We start from the raw sequence: 19401 nt of genomic DNA on the forward strand, positions 1-19401 counted from the left end.
AAGGTGAATATGTGGCTATGATGAGTGGGGCAATTTTAGTATGTTAAGTGCTTTTTGTAAAAAAAAAAAAAACCACTTAAAGTACTACTATACAATCATAAGTTATTATTACTCAGTGAGCCTTCTTTTCTGATATTGTACAGTATGGAATGTTCAGAATGATGAGGCCTTCCCCATTGCAGTTTATTTCTATGATATATTTGGAATGTGTCCATTTCTTAAAGGTTTCTGGGAATATGGTCAGAAATTTGAAAGAGCAAAAATTAAGTATAACTGAAGAAAAATCAGTCACTGGAGAGACCATTAGAAATTCCAAGAAGAGATAATAATGATAAAAATTATAGTAATGAGGAACCCCCATTTTACCCTAGTTCCAAATGGAGAGCCAGATCCCAAATTACTTCACCCATTAGTCAGATATTTAGCTCTAAACCACAGTGTTCTAGGCTTCATAGACTATAGACCTAGTAGGGTTTTTTAAATCAAGCCCAGTGAATACTGTTATATTTAGAAATTTTAAAAATATGATTGTGTTTATTTAAAAGAAGATTGATTGATTATTACAGGCATTACTTCTTTTATATGCCCCTGTCTTTTTTCTTCCAAGGGTATATCCTCCATTATGTTGTATCCCATTGGTAATGGTGCCCATTCTGAGAAAAATCTCTCAATCTATCTAAAATATGCAAATTTCCTGCTTTTCCTATTGGTCTTTGCCTTCCAGTAGAATAGAAGCTCTCAGTAGAATAGAAGCTCTTTGAGAGTGAGGACTTATCTTTTGTATTCCTAGAGTGTGGCACAGAACTTTGTACATACAAGTTGCTTAGTAAATGCTTTTTTGAATTTAATGAAAGCTGAATACACGTGTGTATGTATACACACATATGTCATGTGCCTAGATTAAAGATTTATATGCTGTTCTTTATGGATTGGTTACTCAGCCTACCTACCCCAACTTTCCATGGCTGCTTGACTAAAAGTAGTTTTTAGCTTAACTTTGGTTATGTTTTGTTGATAGCTTTCAAAGAGATGAAGACACTGCACTACTCTGCTGTGAAAAAAGGTAGTTATCACATCCTTAAATGAGGATTATTTTTTTAATCTGACTTTTTTCTTTGGGAGTTCACGACCTATGATATGGGCCATATTGTCCGCTTTTCATTTTCCTTTTTGCTCAAATGGCACTAAGCGCCAAAATAATAAAATATATTATTTTTAATAATAACGGCTCACAGACAAATAGGAGAAAAGATGTTCCATTGCTTACTGAATTGCCCACTAATCGTTCTGTTCAGACTCAGTGGGGAATTCTGAAAACCCATCTGACTTTTCATTTATTTATTTTTTATTGGTTCTGAGTAAGGTTTGTGAATCATTCCATGTAGGTCACAAGCCTTTGGACTGAAGGAACAAGTGGTCTCTGGAGTGATTTGCTTTATTAACTTTTAGGGCAAAGAAGGAAGAAATGGAAGAATTGCTTACCTGCAGAATACTAGGGGAAAGTTTAGACTTTTTATTTCAATGGCACTTTCAAATGTTACAAAAATGTCAACGTTAAGGAATGTGGGCTTTGACGATTGTAAAATCAGAAAGACCTGGAATCCCAGCATCAATTTGAGGCACACCATATGTCCATAAATATATAAACATACAAAAGTCAGAAAGTATACAAAGGCTAAAATAGTTAAAAGGGGACTTTGACATCCTTTCAATTTGACAGTGTGGGTCAATAAAAGTAAAAATTATAAACAAGTAGGCTTAGAGTAGTGTTTGGCCAGTTGGTCAGAGAAATAAGAGAGCAGTATTGTGGCTATCCACATTGGAAAGAAACATTCAACCAAAAAGTCATAGAAACATAAATCTACAATAGGAAAAGATCTTAGAGGCCATCTACTCTATCTCTTTCACTTTACAGATGAGGAAACTGAGTGTCAGGGAAATTGTGACTTGCCCACACTCACCAAGAAAGGGTTTGAGGCAGGATTTGAATCCATGTGATTTGAATCCTCTGATTCCAGAGTCAGTTATCTTTCTACTCTACCAAAAATTTAGTCGAAAGGGCAAGAAAAAAATGATGCTCATATCATATTGAAAACCTATTGGTTTGAGCATCCAGTGGATTTTTCCATTGGATAAAAAGATAGTAGATAAGAAATTAGTAATGTAAAGAATTAATTGTTATTTGAGGTTTTAATGACCCCATCTTTTGGCTAGAATTTAAAAAAAAAACCTTGGCGGGCTCACTGGCCTGGAGCTCTGCAAACCACATGGTGCTCCACCCACTGGTTGTAGCTGTCGCCATGGTGCTGGCACCTCACATCATCACCACTCGCTGCAGCACCCCAGGCTGACCACATACAGCCCCCAGCCAATTGGCTGGCCACTCTGACAGTCACATGACTGCCCTCACTGGGCTTCCTGTCATTATAATTTTGCCAAGCCCATGTAGGCATCGGCTAGTGGTGATGACGTGAGGTGCCAGCGCCATGCTACAACCAGTGGGTGGAGCACCATGTGGTTTGCAGAGCTCTAGGCCAGTGAGCGCGCTGAGGTTTTTTAAAAATTCTAGCCAAAAGATGGGGTCATAAAAACCTCAAATAACAATTAATTCTTTACATTAACGAATGCCGGTGCATTATTTGTAGCTCAGGAAACAAGTGAGATGTTTCATACACAGTTTTTCTAAAGATTGGATAATTTATACTGTCTGTAGAAAGAACATAAGACTAAAACAAAAGTCAGTAAAGTTAATCATCTAGATTCTAGAATATACTCTGTTACTAAGGACTTTTGTGACCTTGAGCAAGTCATTATACCTCTTAGGGCCCCAGTCTCCTAACTTGTAAAATGAAATGTTTAGAATAAGTGATCTCAAAGATCTCCTCCAGCTCATAAATTGTATAATTCTTCACAAAGGGTCAGACTGAAGTGTTTATTTGAAATATTTGAATATTCCAAGCTGCAATTGACATGAGAGAAAATATTTATGTGAGGAAACAGCATTAAAAACTTAAATAAAGGGCTATAGCTGTCAGTGTACCCATTGGTATCCATCAGATTCTTAGAAGTCATACTCTGTGGCTTATGATAGGACATTTAAATACTTCCATATAATAAAGCATTGAAAGAATGGTAATGTGAGTGTATCATGTTCCCATGATGTTTAATCACTACTCAGAGTCCTATACCTTCTGTCTTCTATTCTATGCTAGGAATAGAGAACCTTTTTCTTTTGCAATTTGCATTTCCTTTTGTGAGACTGATGCAAAATAAGCCTCTTTGTGTGCATTGGCTTCAGAATTAAATTAGTTTGTATATTTGTTCTCTCCTACTCATCCTGGATTTGGTTTCAAAGTAAACAGTTATTTTCATTAAATTCACTTTCATTTGGCTTTGGTTCCTTAGTTAATGTAATTATTCTGTGTGACTGTCCCTTTTTAATTTTATTTTCAGTTCAGATATCAATGCATTGTTTAAATTGCTTTTAATTGGTTTATTTACATTTTGTACTCTCTAACGCTATCTGTTGCTAGTATTTCTTTGCTTGATCCTAACCCTTGATAGTCCCTTCTATTTTAATAATTTATTTTTTAGGGATCTTTAAAAGCTAAGCAAAGTGACAAAAATTACTGTCAGTTTGATGTTTAGTGAATAAGGACAAATTGCAGCAGGCTGGGGGGAGAGGGAGACCCGGCAGTAGCCGGAAACAAAAATGGCATTGATCAAGGTTCATGGCAAACTTGGAATCTTAAGATAGTTGGAACTACTTTGCTTGGGTTTATGTCATAAAATGATTTTATATTCTTTGGGATTTTTTTGGTGGGGGGAATGAGGGTTAAGTGACTTGCCCAGGGTCACACAGCTAGTAAGTGTCAAGTGTCTGAGGTCAGATTTGAACTCAGGTCCTCCTGAATCCAGGGCTGGTACTTTATCCACTGTGCCACCTAGCTGCCCTTCTTTGGGATTCATAACAAAAATCACTTACATTTTTAACCTTTGAACTGAAAGGGCTGGGAACATTCTTTCAAAGATTTATCAAAGAAATTCATAAGATTTTGAATTTTCATAACAGAATCACTAAATTCTTAAGGTATAAGTGTAACCTTTTAGGGTTCATAAAAACATCTTTTTTTTTTCTTTTCAGCTCATCACTAGGGAATCTTTTGTATGTTCAGCTGGTGTAGAATCAGAAAATCTGGGTTTGGGTTCCCACTTGGGAACTTGCTAGCTCTGTGACCATCATCAATTTAACCTCTTTGAGCAGCAATTACCTGATCCATTAACAGGAGATATTAAAGGGTATAACACCTACTCATAGGATTTTTGTGAAAAATGTGCTACAAAAAGAGAGCTATATAGATCTAGATATACTGGTAGCTTTCTCTCAGAGTATATACTATTACCAAGGAATTTTAGTTTGGAGATAAAGGAAACACACAAAAAGTTAAATAAGTCTAACAAGGTGCTAGATAAACTTCACTTGGCTGAGGCCACAGGCTAGTAACCTGAGCCAGTCCCTGTCCTTTACCTGCCATTATGGCTTGTCCTAGATTCATTGCTCTGGGATGGCCTGTTTTCTGTAAAGGGGAATTAGGCTTTCCCCAGTGCTTCATTCCATTCCCCAATTTGGATTCCAAAGAAAGTTGCTACTTAGAGCGTTGCTAATTATATAAAAGTATAGGCTTGAAATCTAGGATTTTTACCAGCAAAAGAGGGAAAATAAAAAGGTACCCAATATAGAACATGAATCAGGTAACAAGCAACTTATTCCCACACAGAAAAAAAAAAAAGATTGCTAAGCAATAACAATAACCAGAATGATTAGAACAGAATCCAGTAATGTATTTATATCTATACTAGTATAAGTAGTTGGGAGATATTTAATATTCAGGCCGCTTTGGGACACAGTTTCTTTGTAAGGCTGCTAATTAGCTGTTTTATATTTCACCTCCACTAAACACACTGATCAAACACCAAGTGGGATCCTCTTTCCAGTGGCCTTAATTTCTCTCTGACAATGACTCTCTCTCCTACTGCTATTCTACCTGCAATCTCTCCAGTAGCTGCAGCTATTTCTGGACATCACTTGCAGGTCTTCCAGGACCTTTTGATCATAACAAGGTCAATGCTAAAGGAAGAAAACACTCAAGAGAGGCAAAGGTATCCAGAGCCCTGGTAAAAGTCTAACTAGCTAAATCAGTGCTCTGGGTGGACATCTGTGGCTTCTACTGTTAATAAGCTAAGGTAGAGATGGGTTGCCTTCTTCATCCCTGGTGTAAGTTATATCCTTTTGCCTAAAGTGGGAATCCGAGAGGGCCACCAACAAAAATTCATCTTTTTTTGACTGGTGGTGGCACCCTATGTCATCAACTTTTTTCTAATTCAACAACCAATTGATGGGGATTCAACCCAGCAATCAATCATACATAACTGAATGCAGGCAAGGGATATCTGGGCACACAAAAATTTCTACTCAGTATGCCAAGGACTGGTAGAGAACATTTATGTATACTCAAAAGGTGGTGGTAGAGGAGGAAAGGGGAGAAAGTGAGAGAGTCTTCAGTTGGGATGCCTCTCCACTACACATGTATGAATTAAAGATCAGTATAATATGAAAAATATCATTAGACAATACTGGAATAATTGAGAAATGGTCAGTTTATACAATAAATATTAAGGTTTCAGACAGGGGTGTGATAACTATTCTATACTAAGATTGATAAAGATGTCTAAAAGAGGACAGCGACTATCTCATTTTCCTATTTGTATCCCCAGAACCTTGCACATAGGAAGTAGTGAAGAGAGTCTGCCTTTTCCACTAGATTCACTACAATCCAGTGGACCTCAGTATCACGCTGTTTCCAGGACAAAGGCAAAGCAAAACTTTTTGCTCCCACATTCAGCTCCCTTTTGCTGTCCAGAAAATCTTTGTCTTCAGGACTTGAGAAGGTGGGCTTCCACATACTACACCAACAAGAAAACTTGGATGAGAGTAATAATGCTGCTTATATTCTGTGTCAGGACAGACCCAGAGAAAGGAAGGAGGAGATCCTATCTCCTCAGTTCTGCTACTAAACTGTTCTGGCTTCTCCACAAGCTAATGTGGTCAACTTAGATTTCTATGTGCGGCAACCAAAGGCAATCCCCCCTATATTGGCTATGGACCTAGTTTCTTAGAGGGCATTCAACTATGCCTATTCCTACTTTTTTTCCTTTGTTCATCGTACATAGCTCTGTGTGTGTGTGTGTGTGTGTGTGTGTGTATACAGACAGCCAGATAGATAGATAGATATAAATATAAATATTTAGTGTGTATGTATAACCTAGTATTCTCATTTGTGCTTCCTTACATGAAATCTGTTAATTTGCAAATTAAAAAAATAAACCTTCCCTAAAAAAGTCATCGTCATGGGTGAGGAAACAGACTGGTTTAACTAGAACAGAGAGATTTAAAGGGTTGAAATGGAACCAGCTTATGGAAAGCCTTAAAAATAATATGCTATAGAGGTTGTACTTGATCTTGTAGGCTATAGAGTTTGTACTTGATCTTGCAGGGAATGGCATAATCACAGTGATGTTTTAGAGAGACTAACTTGGCATTGGGAGGATGGTATATAGGACTAGAAACTATTACCATAACTGGAGAAAAGAAGACTTAAGAGGTACATAATCACTGTCTTCAAGTATTTGAAAGCTTGTCATGTGAAAAAGGAGCTTCTCTCATTCTAGCTGGCTCCAGAGGGGAGGATTAGGACTAATGAGTACCAGTTATATATAAGGAGGCTTACTTCAGCTTGGTAGAAAGAATTCCGAGGATATATGGCTATTCAAAAAAGGGATGGGATGCCTCATTAGAGAATGCATTCCTAGTCACTGGATGCATTTAAGAGGAGGCTGGGTAACCACTTCTCAGGGATGTCACAGAGGAAATCTGTGCTTCAGATAGAAAAGGTTGGAATACATGACCTTTGTGGTTCTTTCCAACTCAGAGATTTTATGGTTCTAAGATTCTGTGACCATAGGGAGGAGAAATGAATCCAGCTGATGGCTCAGCACTCAAACAGTCTAGCAGTTAAAAAAAATAAACAACTATAACCATTATCATGCTGATTCCCCATAGAGACTCATAACTTCACTGAACTTAAGAGCTCACTTCGTCAAAAACATTTTTATGGATATGTTATTGTATCTTATTGTTACCATCCCCACTATGTGATAAATCTGGGAGAGGCTAAGTGGCACAAACAAGGAAATATAATTGTGTATAATTATATTAGATCATTATAAAAAGATAACTGTTAAGATGATTCAAGATATTAAGAAAGAGATTTACAAAAAATAAGGTAATTATTTGTTTCTCAAAGAGATTCTACAGTTTAAAAAGTATATTCTACAGAAATGTTCTAAAAAATATTTCCAGTTCAATTAAAATAGAATTCAGTTCTTAAAAATCCATTTCATGTACAACTTCCCAAGTGCACATCAGTGTGTGAAGAAAGGCATACTATAATCATATACATTATAGAAATAGCTTAATATTTTCAAACTACATATCTGCTGTTTCTTTCCCTAATGCCTTAAACCATGACCAAATCTCCTCCATGCTTAAACATATCTTTATCTGGACCTTACCATCTCATCAAGCCTTTGTCATATCTCTCCTCCCTTTCCCAACCAAACTATTAGAAAAGTCTTTTTCTACTAATTACCTCTGTGGACATCTTCTTCCTTTGCTTCTATTCTCCAGTCTCTACCTCCAGGTACTCCTACTCCTATTTGGTAGCCCTATGTTCCTGATTGGTGAGAGTTCATCTTATCTACCCAGACTCAGGTGCACCAAACAGCACTCATCATTCTCAGGCTATGCTGTCACTCAAATACTCTCCCTCTCTCCCTTTCTACCTCTAGCTGTGGTATAGAGACTCTGGACTTCTAATTTCATTGGTGTAGGGAACTCACAGGGGAGGAAACTCTCTATACCAAATGTATCTCAAAACTTTCCTTGTGCCTTACTTAAAGTAAGTCCCACTCATGCACCCTTTTCCTGGGACCTGCCCCTTCCCCTCCCTCCCTCCCTCCCTCCCTCTCTCTCTCTCTCTCTCTCTCTCTCTCTCTCTCTCTCTCTCTCTCTCTCTCTCTCTCTCATCCTACAGGGGCCCAACCCACAAAAACTTATATTATCTGATTGTTTCATATATGCTTGTTTCCTCTTGCCTATCTCCCTGCTCTCTCCTCCCCCACCCCCCAACTCTGAAGTATTGAGAGCAGAGATACTGACATAAAAGTCTTGTACATCCTCCACTTGTGCTTGGTGAATAGTAAACATTCAGTGAATATTTATTGAATTAAATTGATTTTAATTTTCAAGGTTCTTTCCACCCTCTAGCTCCATGATTAACTTCTCATTAAGAATAAAATGGGCTTATCTTTTGAAGTCTCTGGAAAACCCTTGTGGAAATCATTATCTTTCCTGGCTAGTAGGTAGCACTGCAGAAAAATTATTTTGGTTTTAACTTTCCTTTCCTCAAAAGGGAAATTTATGATATAGATATGATCACTTGGAGCCAGACTTCCTACTTATATTGTATGAGAGTATAAGCATTCAGGGATTCCCTATAGAAAGACAGCTTTCAACTCAGTTCCTATCAAGTAATGACATATTAACATCTACTTTCCTGTGCCAAAATGCCACAGGCTTTCATAAGGTCAAATATTTCAAGAAAATTCTGAATTACTTCTCTCTGCCAATCCAAGTATATACACATTCATACACATGTCCTAGAAAAGGGTGTAGTAATCTTCCTGGGGGCATCCCAAGAGAGTGGGCAACGTGTTTGAATAATATGCAAATTTAGTTATCAGTTTAAAAGCCTGAATTCTTTCTGGGTAGACTTTTCTTCAGTCAGCATTTTCTTCTTTCTTGACCACTACTTTATCCCTGTGATGGTTTATCATAATTTCCTAACTCGTAAGACCATAGATTTAGAGCCTGAAAGGGACTTTAGGGGCCACCACTTCCAACCCTCTCATTTTACAGATGAAGAACTGAGGCCCAGAGACATTAAATAGTCAGCCCAATAAGACACAAGGAATACATAGAACAACTGGGATTTAAACCCCGGGTCCTTTCACTTTAAATTCAGAGTTTTTTTTCGATTCTACCTTGCTTCTTCCTAAATTTATTCAATATTATCTCTGAAAAACAAAACAAATATTTTCTTTCCTAAAATGTATGGTCCAGAAGTGACTGAGCAACTGACTAGAGTTCTAGAAATTGAAGTGATGGAGAAAGGAGGGAAATTCATGATTAAATATTTTGTAACTATAATGAGTGGGCAAAAGGGATTCTGAATTCAAATCCAGCTTCAGGCACTACTGGCTTATGTGTCCCTGGGCAAGTCATATAACTTCTGCCTACCTCAGTTTCTTCATCTGGAAAATGGGGGTAATAATAGCACCTATCTCCCAGGGTTATTGTGAGGTTCAAATGACTTAACATATGCAACACACTGCAGCAGCAAGAGTAGTTTGGTTGTTGTTGTTGTTGTTGGGAATCAGAGGACCTAGACTTGAGTCTTAGCTCTGCAACTCACTCACTATGTGACCATGAGTAGGTTATTTAACATCTCTGAACTTTCACTTCCCCTTCCATCAGATAGAGATCATAATATTAGCCCTGCCTACCTCACAAGGTTGTTGTGATGAAAATGATTTTCTGAATTTTTAAGTGCCATAAAAATGTGAGCTATAATTATAAGTTCTGTAATAACTGGTGCTTATATAGAGCTTTTAAAAATAATTTACAAATATTATCTGATTTTTTTCTTCACACCAGCCATGAGAGAGGTAGACACTATTATTTTCCCCATTTTCTAGATGAAGAAACTGAGGCTAAAATGTTAAATGTCACATAGCTAGTTTCTGTGGCTGGATTTGAACTTAGGTCTTCCTGATTCCAGATCTAACACAAATTGAGGAAGGGACAAGAAGGACTAGGGTAATTTTCAGCAAGGGAGCAATGTATATGTTAGGGATAGATGATTTTCCCAATATCACCAACACAGCTGTTGCTAAGGATAGCCAGTTTGAATTAGGTTATAATTGCCCTTCAAGACTGATGCCCATATCAGAAGGAAAGAATTTGGGAACTTTCACAGTAGTGGGAAGGGGTGGAATGGGAATAAGGTAAAGTATAGTTGTCTTGAAGACAAACCCACGATTGGCTATCATCGGCTACGGGGTACTGTGGCCCATATTCCCTCATTCAAATTGGATGATTCAACTCCTCCCCTTGCAATCAGGCCACGAACCCTTTGAAGTCAAGCTATATACAGACTCCACTACGGAGAAAATTGAACTAGATCACTCTTTCCCCTCAATCATGTAATTTAACAATGATGTATCACCCAAGTAACAGAAAAAAAATAGATATGTGTGGTGCAAATTTTTAGTCTTAAAATAATCAGTACTAAGAGCGTATGGCTTGATTTTTTTTTTGTGGGTCAATGGGGGTTAAGTGACTTGCCCACAGTCACACAGCTAGTAAGTGTCAAGTGTCTGAGGCTGGATTTGAACTCAGGTACTCCTGAATCCAGGGCTGGTGCTTTATCCACTGCGCCACCTAGCCGCCCCTGGCTTGATTTTTTTAAAAGCAGGGGGGAATGTAGACTCGGAAAATCCGGTTGATGATTACTGCTAATACTATTGACCTACATGCAGTAAAGGATTTACATATAGGTAAAATGAGCAAATTTCTGGGAGATGGTAATATTTAAGCTCTTCTAGTGCCTAACAATATTTGATGAGCTCCTTAACAAATATATGCTGAAAAATGAAGTGATAATCAGTTATTTATTTTGTTGTTGTTGTTGTCATTCAGTCATTTCAGTTGTCTGACTCTTTATGACTCCATTTGGAATTTTCTTGGCAAAGATATTAGAATGGTTTGCCATTTCTTTCTCCAGATCATTTAACAGATAAAGAAACAAGGCAAACAGGGTTAAATGACTTGCCCAGGGTCACACAGCTAGTAAGTGTCTGAGGCCAGATTTGAGATGAATCTTCCTGACCTTGAGTCTGGCACTCTATTCACTTAGCCACCTAGCTGCCCTATCAGTTATTTATACCTTAGTGTAAATGAGGTGCCTGGGAATAGGTCTTGATCAGATGGAAAGGCAAGAGAGTATGACAGATTGGGGAACTTGAGGAATGGAGAGAGAATCCCTATGGAAGGGGACAGGGAAGTAGAGGGGGTGAATGGAACTAGCAAGGTTAGGATAGACAAATTGGGGAAATAGAAACACCTAGTTCATACTTCACCTGGGGTTCTTGTTAAGGGCATGCAAATTACTCAGGTAGCCTCCATATTTAAGGCTGAGGGCTTAAAAACATGGTATATTCCACACAGTGGTCACTCAATAAATGTCTACTGATAATAAAAAGAAGGCCCCTTACTTGATTAGGGAATATTTTACTATTGATTCAACAAAGAGCAAGAGGGTTGTTTTTCTGAAATTTATGTAGTGGAGTAAGATTATGGCCTTGATTGAATTAATGTGATCCAGGTAAAAAAGCATTTAAATTTCTACCTAGTATAAAATAACCTGTCCTCAATTGCCATGTACGTAAAAGTTATTATAGACTTTTAGTTTCTAAGTACATACTACATCTACAGTGATGTTCCATAAATGTGTGTGCTCATGTTCACTCACTAAATAAACATTCATTAAGCACCTACTATATGCATATGTATATACCAGATGTGTCTTGGATATCATTACTTATTTCCTATCTATTCTCTTAAATGTTTTATTTATTGTGACTACTCTGTGATTCAAATTTGTTTTCTCTGTAAATTTCTGGGAATAATTCTCCTAGCAGGAGACTCTAGTCTAGGGCCTTCTGTTTACTTGTCATTATTTACTCTTAATCAAAAAGCCTGCTAGAAAGGCCCATGGTAAGAGGGGATTTTTGTGATAATTACGCAAAATAGATCGTGTAAATCCCAGTAAAAACAATACAGCTTTCAGGCAATGTTTAGCAGCATTTGAAAAGCTTAGGGAAGAAAATGTCTTTAAGATCTATATGCTATGACAAAATCCACCTTATCCCCTGCTGATGGTGCAGGGAAATAAGATCATTAAGTTTGGGGGAAATAGCTATTTTAATTATAAGATCCTTTTATAGAAGACACAAATCTTCATCTTTTAATGCACAATCTTTACCTAAGGTTTATTTATGTTCTTTCTTTATAAGATACAATACTGTAAATGTATAGAGTAGAAATTTGTCCATGATATCACTTATACTCATGAGACTAACATAGACCTGAGAGTAGTTAATACAACGTATTGTTCTTCATGGTCTCACTAAAGATGTAAAGGCCTGATTCACTTTCAACAGTAAATGTACTGTATAGAGTTTGGCCAGGATTTATAAAAGCCAACATGATTTGCAAAACCCTGTACTGCTTGTAATTCATTCATTCATTTATTCAGCAGCCATTTGTTAACTGCCTACCATGTGCTTGTAGCACAGTGCCAGTCCCAGAGTGCTTAGCACAGTGTAAGCACTCCATCAATATTGACTGATTGATGGATGCAAATTAAGATATGGTCCATGATGCCACTGAGCTTAAAAATATTTCAGAGGGCATAAAGAACTTACATAAATATGGGATTTGTTGTTCTGCTCCCAACTCTTTGTGACCCCGTGGGCCATACTGCCCGGGGGTTTTCTTGTCAAAGGTTCTGGAATATTTGCCATTTCTTTCTCTAATGAATTAAGGCAGAGGTTAAGTGACTTGCCCAGGGTCACACAGCTAATAAGTGTCTTAGATTGGATTTGAACTTGGGAGCTCCTGACTCCAGGTCCAGTGCTCTGTCCACCGAGCCACCTAGCCGTTTCCAAGGAAAACAGAGGTTAAGTGATTTGCCCAGGGTCATACCAGTAATAAATGTCAAAGGCCAGGTTTAAACTTGGATCTTTCTGATTCTAGGCCCAGAGCTCTATCCCCTGAGGTACCCAGCTCCCTCTACATATAAAATACTAAATGATAAATATATTATGTTTGGGCAAGGTTAGAAGAAAAAAAGCATTTTTGACTAGGGAATTTAGTAAAGACTTCAAGGAGGAGGTGACATTTGAGATGGGGCTTGAGAAATGGATATGATTTTAAAATATAGATGTTTCCTTTGAGGGCCGTTGGAGGTGGTCTACAACCGTCTACCTCACAGACTACCATGTGTTCTACCTTTACAAAGAAACCACTTATCTCAGATTGCTGCATGTCAAACTATTCTGTTCCTCTCAACCGCTGTGGAAGGTTGTTTAATAATGTGCCTTGCTTGTACATGTCAAAACACCACATGTGATGAAAGCCAAATTAGATCTCTTCATACTCCTATGAACTACATCTCATGACAGTGCTTTACAGCATATGCTAGAGAGCATTAGCATTTTAATAAGTCTAGATCTTTGGTGTCCACATGCTGAAGGGGTTGGCAACCTATTGCACATAGCAAACATGGAACATGGACTGGTTTTCAGTGATAGAGGTACTGATTGCCACAACCATGCCCTCACTCCCCCTATCCCATTTGTGAGAATTTTCTCATGACTTCTTTCAAGAGTTACCTCCTTCTCACCCTCCCCACCTTCTCCCTGGCTTTTCAGAGTTGCAACAATAATAAAGTAAATGCTACTATTGCTATTGGAAAGGACACATCAATCAATTCCTCTTTGACTCTACCTAGCATCCCTATGATTACCCAAAAGAATATACCCATCCCAGGCCAACATTCCATGTATGTTTTAATCCCCTATTAGAATATAAACTCAGAGAGCAGGAACTGTCTGGGTTTAGTAACTATATCCTCAACTCTTAGTATAGTGCTTTTTAAAAATTTTTAAATAAAAGTATTTTATTATTTTCCAGTTACATGTAGAGATAGCTTTCAGCATTTCTTTCCATAAGATTTCCAATTTCAAATTTTTTCTCCCTCTCTCCCCTCCTTCCCCCCCATACAGCAGGCAATCTGATATAGGTTTATATATATATATATATATATATATATATATATATATATATATATATGTGTGTGTGTGTGTGTGTATGTATATATATGTATATGTATACATGTGTGTATATATATATATACACACATATCTAGTATAGTGCTTTTTAAAATTCATTTTCAAGAAGCATTGAATAGTAGATATATAAGGAATCTTGGAGATCCAGTCCACCTCTTCAGTCTTTTTTTTTTTTTTTTGCGGGGCAATGGGGGTTAAGTGACTTGCCCAGGGTCACACAGCTAGTTAAGTGTCAAGTGTCTGAGGCTGGATTTGAACTCAGGTACTCCTGAATCCAGGGCTGGTGCTTTATCCACTGTGCCACCTAGCCGCCTCCATTCAGTCTTACAAATAAACAGACAGATGAAGAACCTGAGGCCCACCCAGAGCTTTATCCAAAGTTATACAGCTAGCCCAGGCCAGGGTTTTCTTCACTACATCAGTATCTCCTCACGTCTCCACTATTACCAGTGGGGTAAGTCACCAGATGGCTTAGACCAGGATCTGGAAGCTATTCAGACATGCCTCAGCAGAGCTGGTGCTTTTAAGAAGGTTGCATCATGGAGTGAGAGGTATGGAGAGGCAAGCAGAGCAGAAAATCGGGTGCAATAGATGGAGATTTAGGCATCTGCTCATAGGGAAGTCCAGAGGTAGGCATGAAGTGGGTCCCCTAGGAAAGGTACAGAACACAAGAGTTCAGGTAATGGTGAGCAGATCCTCTCAGAAGTTCAGGCAGACAAACTCACGGAAGGCTTTCAGAAGATCCAAGAGTTCACTGGAGCCAGCTCCAACCCTCTTGGCCGAGCCAGTGGTTAAATTTTTAATTTCAGTGTTTGCACTTCAGAAATCATGAAATGCTAAAAATCAGAGCTTGATTTATTGTTTTGTTGATTTCTAGACAAGAAAGTGATGGAGAAAAATATTAATAAATAAAAATTAAACTTGAAAGTATGTCAGTGCATATAATTTTTTTTCTGGAGAGTAGGTAAATATACCAGCACATGCTGGTAGGGACCTCAAGAGAGGGTGGTGATTTGGGGACAGCACAAAAGTCCCTGTAAATGCTCATGAGAACAAAGTGGGGCTCCAGCCTCAAAGGCATGAAAATAACAGATAGGGACACCCAGAGAATAGGGCAAGGAATTTAGTTACTAGGTATACGGTGAAGCAAATGGTAATAATGGCACATGGACTTAGTTCCAGTGATTTTTGTGGCTCTTGTAGCAGTCTACTAGGACAAGGCAACTAGGTCAAAGTGTGACTTGATGCTGCACTTTGATCCCATGGGTCTTTACATTTTATCCATGCTAGAGACCCAGAGGCAGGGCTAAGTGGTCCTAGCCATGGATATTGGACAGTCATGTCTTCCTGAATCAAATTCAGCATTCTACCAACAATACCACACTGCCTCAAGACCCCAGAGGTCCCTCCCAGCTCTTGATCTATGATCTAGTGATCTAGTTCAACACTGCAGGGAATTTCAGGGATAGAAACATTCTCCATCAATACAGATTAGCTGCTCTCTGCAGTCTTAGAGAGTTACCTGGGGCACTAAGAGGTTAAGTGACTTGCCCATAGAGACTCAATATGTGTCAAGGACAGGATCTGAACCCAGCTTGTCCTGACTTCATTTTCAGTCCTGTAACTATTGTTCTACACTGTTCTCATTTTTATGCATTGTTTCATGTGGTATATTTAGGGAGCAGGGAGCCAGAAAGGTGGTGTTTAACTGTCTATAGACACAAAGAAAATTAACTGAATTATAATGTAAATTTAGTCCTACAATTCTAGAGCTGTTTGTTTTGAGGGTTGGGTCAGTTGTGTGTGATTTTTTTTACCACCTAAAACCAGCCAACAAATATGAATAATAGCTAAAATTTTGATAATACTTTAAGGTTTATAAAACACTTTACAAATATTAACTCAGTTTATCCTAACAATAGCCCTGGGAGATAGATAGGCACTCATCATTTTCTAGATAAAGAGACCAAGGCAGATAGAGGTCAATTGTCTTGCCCAAGAAAAGTGACTGAGACTGGCTTTGACTTCAGGACTTTGAGTCCACTGTTCTACCTAGCTACCTAGTGAGAATGTGAATGAGAAGCTTTACTTGTTTTGTTTCCAGTCACTTGTCTTGACATTGTTTAGCCACAGCTAAAAGATGTCAGGTAGGTATGGTGGAAGAAGATAGGGCTTTAGAGATAGTGGACCACAGTTCAAGTCGTTATTATGTTTCCTACAAACTATTTGACCTCAGGCAGCTCTCTCTGGTTTTCCTACCTGTAAAACAAGAATATGTTTCCTGCCTTCCTATCCCAGAGGGCTGCTGTGAGAAAGGTGCTTTGTAAACTTTGCATCCTCACTCATGTGGGAGGTAATGTTCTTATTCCTTAAGAGCCTGTTGTTTTATGTTTGGACAGATGCCATGCTCTTGGTGGCTGAGAGGCTAGAGGGGCCTTTCAACATCGAATCAGTAATGGATCCTATCGACGTCAAGATTTCTGAAGCCATCATGAACATGCAAGAAAACAGCATGCAAGTATCAGCAAAGGTCAGTCATTTATGTAGCATAGCTTAAAAACAAAGTAAATTGGTAGGGCAACTATCTGGGAGCCAATCACTGTAAATGTTATTACTTTGTCAGTTTTTCCTGTCCAACTGAAAATTATTTTTAAAAACTCCCAACAAAATGGCATCGAGATGAGTAGCAATCTTTTAGTTCACAACCACTCAATCATGAAGAAAATTATTGGCTGCTAAAAAGTTTCAGAAAGCCAAAGTGTGTTGACTAATGGCTCACAGTTGTGAGGAGTTTTGGCAGAGCTGAGGGTTTTTTTGTATCAGAAATGTCTCCACATGCTTACCCTATTTCTCTCTCCAGTAACTTCTAATTATGTCTTCAGCTGGGAGATCCAGGCAGAGATGCCTCATGTTAAGTGTAAATAATTAAACATCCCTGCTAAGGTTCAGGTTGTGACTACAGGTGTACCTCATTTAATAGAACTTGTGGGAACAAGGCTTCTTTATACAAAGTCAGCCATATAAAACTAAACTAAACAAAACCAATCCTCTGAATACATAATATGAAGCAGGAGTGTCTGGAGTTGGCATCTAAATGAAGAGAAGAAATAAAAAAAGACTCAGGGTACAGCTTCTATTTGTCTCCACCCAATTGCAGCTAAGTAGGGCCAAGTGGAGAGAACTTAAAAGCTTGTGAAACGTCCCCAGCTTCCACTTTCAGCACCCCTTTTCCATGTTAGTTGCAATTCTTTTTCCCCCACAAAGACTTTACCACGTCCTAGTATAAAAATATGGAACAAGTTACTTTATCAATCATTTATGTCTACTAATACTCATTCACACCAAAATTTCATCCCCAATAGGCAAGGCCATTTTAAAGCTTTTGTTCCTAATTTTGGAATGAAAGGAATTTAACCTTGTTCAAAGAATTTTAGACATCAGCACACAGGTGGAAAGATACATGTCTGTATTCCTAAGGCCAAACCCAAAGTTTAAGCTATTCTAGTCACCTGGATGGGCTGGGGGGGGGGGGAGGTTGATGGAAGATGGGGGTTGGCACAGAAGGAATAGTCCCCCTCCTAATCTTTCTTCAACTCGTTTAGAAAGGTTGAACTCAAGGAGTTCTGGAATCCTCTGGGGACAGTGGAAGGACATAATTGGATGACAAGAGTGTCAGAGCTGCAAGGCACCTCATTCAATCCAACCCCTTCATTTTTTTCATAAGAAGAAAAATTAAGTGACTTTCTCAAATTCACACAGCTTTTTTAAGTGGCAGAGCTGGTTAAGAGACTTTAACCCAAATCTTCAGGCCATCTTCTCTCCTCAAAGGAAAGAGTTGAACCAGATCACCTTTACAGTCTCATAACTCTAAATCTGTGATCCTATGATGTCCCAACTCCCAGTCCAATGTTCTTTTCATTACACTGAGCTGTTAAAAACACCAGCAATCTTTTTCTAGGTAATAGAATTTAGAAGGAAGGGTGTCATTTTCCCATAGGAATGGGAAGAAAAGACCTCATAAGAACCACTTTTTTTTTCTGGGTGGAATCTGAGAACTTATTTTCTTGGAAACTCCAAGAATAAAATAGAGAGCTGCCTATTAAGTGAAACATGTGTAACCCCAGGTTAAATAGCCCCTACCTAGCTCCACAAAGAAAAACCTCCCCATCTTTACTGAATGTTAGGTCATCCTTCCTCTGGTATACTGAGATCTATTGCTTTTATTTCTTACCTAGCTGTCGATCCAGGGAAAAAATAACAAATCAACAACAACAAAAAATTTAAGCACTTATTACATGCTAGGCACAGTGCTAAATGAGGTGAATACAAATGCCAAACACCAAATTTTCAGATGAAAGAAACCCTTTTATTAAAATTCAAAATTCATTTTTGTTCTGAGGATTATGATCCTGAATTTTATATTTTAACATTCTGCAGAAATCAATAATTCAGAATTTTATTACTTTTCTTCATTTGCTCCCTATATGATCAAATAGTCTAATTTAAAAAAACCAGTAAACATGAGGGTTTACCTCCTAACTGAATGTAGTAACTGGTCCTCACTGTGAACTTGAGAAAAAAAAAATCTGTTTGATTTAACTCACAGAAATATTCTACATAGTAGTTGAAAATGTCCTTTAATTGGGGAAATATTTAAATTTATTCTCCACATAAGCCATGCACTTGAAACTACCTATTAACTAAAATCAAAATTTGATTTCGTAGCTAAATATGGTCTGTCTGTCTCTCTTCCTTTTTTCCTTTTGGCTTAAAGGAATTCTTACTCGGGATCAATAAATATCCTCAACAAACTTGGTGTAGTCTGACTCAAATTTCAGCATAACATCATTAACTTCTATTAGTCAAGCATTAGGTGAAGCCAGAAGCTCTTTAATAATTAGGGACTATAGAGGCATTCTGGGAATTGTAGGGTTTACAAATTATGGTGGTTTTGGTTCCAGGGTGTGATTTGAAATTTACCATTGGAAATTATGATTCTAGCACTTCCCTGGAATGTGGACATTTCACAATTTTATTGAAAAGGTTGCAAAGAAAATAATTCCTCAAACTTCATCCTGGAAAAATAGTGAATTAATATGCCCCACCTACATTGAATAAACATAGATGTTATCCAAATAGTTCCAGACTTTTCATTTTCTTTACAAAAAGTTACAGTTCTCCCCTCACATCTTTCTAATGTGTTAACTGAAGGCATTCTTTTAATCCTACTCAAATTTTCCAGTTTCAAATCTCAGATCCTGTTTATCTCTGCCCTTTCACAGCATTGAATAGACACACACACACACA

General features: G+C 37.9%; 1 protein-coding gene across 2 annotated transcripts in view; it reads left to right on the top strand.

The window, feature by feature from the left end:
- Window positions 1–19401, top strand: part of GPC6 (glypican 6) — a 1316661-nt gene that overhangs the window by 1157332 nt on the left and 139928 nt on the right. For both annotated transcript variants that reach the window (XM_043996632.1, XM_043996633.1), the window contains exon 5: window positions 16494–16624. In XM_043996632.1, coding sequence (XP_043852567.1) covers window positions 16494–16624 — 131 coding nt within the window. The remainder of the gene's footprint in view (window positions 1–16493; window positions 16625–19401) is intronic.

The sequence above is a fragment of the Dromiciops gliroides genome, chromosome 3 (genome assembly GCF_019393635.1).
Source record: "Dromiciops gliroides isolate mDroGli1 chromosome 3, mDroGli1.pri, whole genome shotgun sequence".
In the NCBI taxonomy this organism is placed as follows: Eukaryota; Metazoa; Chordata; class Mammalia; order Microbiotheria; family Microbiotheriidae; genus Dromiciops; species Dromiciops gliroides.